The following is a 5,150-nucleotide window of genomic DNA, read 5'->3' as shown; positions in this document are numbered from 1 at the left end:
CTTATTGGTCCAAAACAAATTATATAGCAAAGGACATGTTCAATCCTGGGTTTTTAATCTACGTCAGATTTGGTGAGGAAAAAATAATTTTGGGGTACCTTTGGAAAAAAAAAAAAAGATGCTGAAAGTTTATCTGAAGAGTGAGATATTTGATAATTGTGGCTGAGATGGATGAGTTGGCAAAACACAAGTGAGAAGTCAACAGAGCAATAAGAGAACCCAATTATATGAGGTGCAAGCCACCTCCTGCCAAATTCTGTACAGCCTCAGCTCCAAAATTAATTTAGGGACTCAGCATCTTTCAGTTAATTAAATGGCTGCAGGTATTGCCACAGGGTTACAGAAACAAAGTCATTTTATGGACATCGTGACATCATGTGGTATAAAATAGGGAGAACATAATAAAGAGGTTTTTATTAAAATGAATTTGGGATTACCCCATTATACACAAGTAGCTCTGCAATATCACATGGCACCACTACATATCTATCTCTCTAGAAAATGGAGAAAGCTAAAAGCAGAATTGTTCTTGCATTGTAAATACTACTTTTATTTGTATTGAGTGATGTACAATATATACTTTTTCATCACTTGTAATAACTTTGTTAAAATACATGGATTTATTTTGTTTGTTCTGTAAAGCCACTCTTACTGAAAACCACTTCACTCAGGCTCCAGGATGAATGTGTTTTTGAAAGAGTTTTTCCTCTTACACAGTAAGATTACCTTCAAGGTAGAGACTGTGGCAACTGCTTTAAACCTCCACCAATGACTCATAAGATCTAGTAAAAAAAGGCAGGCACTAACTTTTCCTCCCAAACCCTAGAGCAATTTTTAAGTTTTAAATATTAAAAAGGCAATCTACCTTGATATGTATCAAGCATTAATATGGTCTCATAAAATAGTAATGGTTCTCCCTTTTTGATTATAGGCATGCATCAAGCATAGAGTAAGATAGTAAGTTAGGAAAGACATTCAAACACCTCTTCCCCAAAGGCACAATGACCTCAAAATCAATTGGAAAAGGTATAAAACTAGGTTTCTCCAACCAAATGTTCATCTTCAATCCCCATAAACTATTAAAGACACCCACACTAGGGAGAAAATGTATTTTAAATTAAAACATTTATAGGCACAGAAAAGTGACTTTGCAAGCTAAATAGGAGTACTTCACTACTAAGAAGAATAGTTTGCTGTTTTATGTTGGTAGCCCCACGTATTTACTGATTTGTGTTGCTTTATGACAAAGCTAACAAAGGGTTTCTGTAAAATATAGACTTAAATATGTTAGTGATTGATGTACAATATTTATTGTACATTATGATTGGCATTTACACCTTTGAAGTCTAGCTACTTCAAAGCACTACACAACCTTTTTCCTATTATATACTTTGCAGCAATTATATTGATTGCTTTACTTTTTTTCACGTCGGCAATTACACTAGTGTTTTTTGTTTCCATGTAATGCCTCTTTCCTATAGCCTGAGAGAAATCAACTGTTCATGGACTGAATGAAAAAAAGAAAAAAAAAAAAAAAAAAACGTTGTCTTACTGTGCATTTCACATTCTGTCATTTCTTTTTAAAAAAGAAAACGACAATCTGAGTTTAAAATTTTTTTTAAAGTAATCTTCTCTAAGATTCTGATGGTTAAAAAAGATCAGGTTCACATATTGTAATTATGAATGTAACAAGCAACTCAAAATAAGATAAGATAACTTGCTTTTCACTATGATGAAATAGATTCATAATTCATTATGACAAGCAAGTTGGAATACATATGATCAAGAGCGCTATGCAAATATCATTAAAAAAAAAAAAAACCACGCACACACACACAGAAGGCACCACAATTACAATAAAGCTTCATCCCATCATGATTCATTTCCCCCCCCCCAAAGTAATAAGACCAACAAAAGAAATTAATCATAATGCATAATTAGTCAAGATGTACAAGCCAACCAGCTGGCTCTGCAGGGAGAAAAGGGATGCAAGCTATTTTAGCTAAAGTAAATGGCACTTTCAATCAAGTTTGGCTTTACTAGGTTTTGTTCAGCTTGATTTTCCTGTTATTAACTTGTATTTCCCTATTTAATTTAGCATATATCTTTTTGTTTGTTATTTTTTAGAAGAGTCACAGTTTGCAATGTTAGTGAACTTTTGTCTTGAATTGCTCACAAGTTGTTCTGCAGGTTGCACTTTGGGTGTCCCTGGTACTGCCACTTGGTAGAAGTTTGGTAACCGGATGTCGTATCGAAGTCCTTTTCCTACGTGCACTCTGTCATTCAAGGCATATAGTTTATCAGCAATGTCACTCCCAATTAAAATTGAAAACAGACGTGAAATGAAACGGTGTTTAGCAAACAGCAAATACAGTTTCTTTCTCCTCCAAGCCACATATCGACAGTCCGTCTCTGCTGTAAGAGTTACCTGAAAATGAGATTAAAAATAGCTAAATTCCAGTGTGCTGATGTTGACTATACAATTGTATGAAGGGCTCAGGCCTATTCTTCTTACTCAGAAGAAACTCCCATGGGCTTCAATAGGAAAGCTGCACAAGTAAAAAAAACTGCAGAATCAGGCTTTTACAACAATTGGCCACAGAAATCCTACAAATAGTCCTTTGAAAGTGCCACTAGTGCTTCTTGGATTGCTGCCTGTGCATGTGCCTTATTCTTTCTGCTCTGTATATACAATAGTTAAAGTTAACTGAGCTAAGTCAATTTAAGCCAGCTGAGAATGTGACCTAAGACTCACTGCAAATAGAAGACAGGTGGGGAAGACGACTAAGGATTTCTAGTTTTCTTGGATCCAGAAGTTCTCTAGGTGTAAGCCCAGACGAAATGTAAAAAGACCGTTACATAATACAAAGACAGTCTAATTCTGAAATACCAAATAGGGTCATTTTTTCTAAGCAATCATATTTTGCAGCAACAATATAAAACTAAATAAATACCAACAGAATACAGACATAACCAATCAATTGGGTAACCAGACCTCCCTCCCCTATATGCCCAAGTCTGGCATTTTCAATAACAAAAATAATACAGTACATTAATTTCTAAAGTGATTAACTATGCAACAGTTTAAAGAAGTACACAAAAACCCTTCATGTTTTACCTGGAAAATACCCTCTTCTGTGGGTCTTAGGGAATCCCATTCAGGAGAATCCAGAAATTGAAGCGGGAAAATATAATGCAGAAACTCTCCATCAACAGTCACTCTGATCCTATCAAAATACAGTGGATATGTCAATATTGCACTCATAAAAGTAGACAGAATAGTAAGTTACTTCTAAATATTAAACAGCAGCCGGATGTGAGGTACTTTAATACTCAGTACAGGGTGTTGAGGTCAGTGAGGTCTATGCTTATTTGTTCATACGGTTTTCTTTAAGTTTTTATATGCAGTTGGAACAAGCACATACAAAACAGCAAGCAAGCAACTAAGGTTCAAATCTTATAGTCCTTACTCAGGGCAAGATCATTCTATAGGTGACTAGCACGTGGAAGGGCTGAACGTTAGGCATACGGTGGCCTGATATGGCAGATATACATAGAGATGGTGAAAAAGCATGATTCACCTTCTTCTAAGACCAATAGAACCCCCTTTGTTATTTTGTGGCTCTGCAATTTTAGAGGGCTAAGGTGAGAGGGAGGCATGGTAGCTGGGGAGACATCCCTCATGTAACATATATGGTTTTCCCATGCAAGGTAATGCTGTTTCAGGAGCTGTGACTGAGGCCAGAGGAATAGCATAGAGACACTGGGTCTCCATATGAATGGCCTAGCCCTCCACAGGCCAAGATTTTCATGAGTTAAAAAATTATCTAGGGGTACATCTACACTACAGAGGGGAGTCGATTTAAGATACGCAAATTCAGCTACGTGAATAGCGTAGCTGAATTTGACGTATCGCAGCTGACTTACCCCGTTGTGAGGACGGCGGCAAAATCGACTTCTGCGGCTTTCTGTCGGCGGCGCTTACTACCACCTCCGCTGGTGGAGTAAGAGCGCCGATTCGGGGATCGATTGTCGCGTCCCGATGGGACGCGATAAATCGATCCCCGAGAGGTCGATTTCTACCCGCCGATTCAGGCGGGTAGTATAGACCTAGCCTAGGACTCAACTGCACCTTCTATGCCACTCTGAGGGCTACTCAGGATGGGGCTTAATGCTCTCATCTCCCACATGCAGGGGCGTGCAAGTCTTTTGTCTCACCCCAGGAAGGAGTGTAGCATGCATTTCCCTGCATGTTTGGCCAATGTGGAGGGATGGACACTACTCCTGCATCATAGCTAGCACTCATGCGGACACTAGCAGGAACTGTGGTTGTGCCCAGCTGTTGTGGAGGGAGGCTGTTTGTTTCTTATGCCTTTTCCACTCCTTGGACACCCATGAAACAGGTAGGTACAATCTAGGATATAATGCAGCGATACGCTATTAAAAACAAACATAGCATTCACTGCTATACGGAGTAGCACAATTTTGTTTCCCATATTAGTCAGGTTATACTAATAGAGAACACTTCTAAAATATTCTTAGATTATTAAAACAATAGATGGGTAACAAATACAGTGTACACGTTGATGAATGCACTCATGCTCCCTTTATTTGAATTTCTTAAGGAAAAATGGAAGTGGTATAATACAATGGTCTGAAAAAAAATATTAGTCTCCTTGTTCTTTAAGCTGTTATGGCTTTTGTGCTCAAAGGGTTCTTATGCTGGAGACTTCCTGGACATGTTTACAGTTTTTAAACTGTCAGCCTATTTAATCTCTGGTACTTGAATTAAATGTGAGCAAACAATATACAAATAAGGAATTACTTAGGGTTACCATATTTTAAGCCTCCAAAAGGAGGACACTCCACGGGGCCCCGGCCCCGCCCCCAGCCCCACCCCCAACTCCACCCCTTCCCCAAAGTCCCCGCCCCAACTCCGCCCCCTCCCCTGCTTCCCGCGAATATTTGATTCGCGGGAAGCCTGAAGCAGGTAAGGGAGGTGTGGGGGGAGGAGACGCGGCCCAGTCTGCCCCCCCCCCCCCCCCCCCCCCCCCCCCCCCCCCCCCCCCCCCCCCCCCCCCCCCCCCCCCCCCCCCCCCCCCCCCCCCCCCCCCCCCCCCCCCCCCCCCCCCCCCCCCCCCCCCCCCCCC

General features: G+C 40.3%; 1 protein-coding gene across 3 annotated transcripts in view; it reads right to left on the bottom strand.

Moving 5' to 3' along the window:
- Positions 1-1,537: 1,537 nt before the first annotated feature.
- Positions 1,538-5,150, bottom strand: part of POPDC3 (popeye domain containing 3) — a 29,959-nt gene continuing 26,346 nt past the window's right edge. For all 3 annotated transcript variants that reach the window (XM_034765966.1, XM_034765964.1, XM_034765965.1), the window contains exons 3-4: positions 3,119-3,227; positions 1,538-2,428 (exon numbers count right to left, since the gene is read on the bottom strand). In XM_034765966.1, the coding sequence (XP_034621857.1) occupies positions 2,117-2,428; positions 3,119-3,227 (421 nt within the window). In that variant the 3' untranslated portion in view covers positions 1,538-2,116. The remainder of the gene's footprint in view (positions 2,429-3,118; positions 3,228-5,150) is intronic.

This window comes from Trachemys scripta, chromosome 3, assembly GCF_013100865.1.
Source record: "Trachemys scripta elegans isolate TJP31775 chromosome 3, CAS_Tse_1.0, whole genome shotgun sequence".
NCBI classification, from domain to species: domain Eukaryota; kingdom Metazoa; phylum Chordata; order Testudines; family Emydidae; genus Trachemys; species Trachemys scripta.
This window is presented reverse-complemented; position numbering and strand designations above follow the sequence as displayed.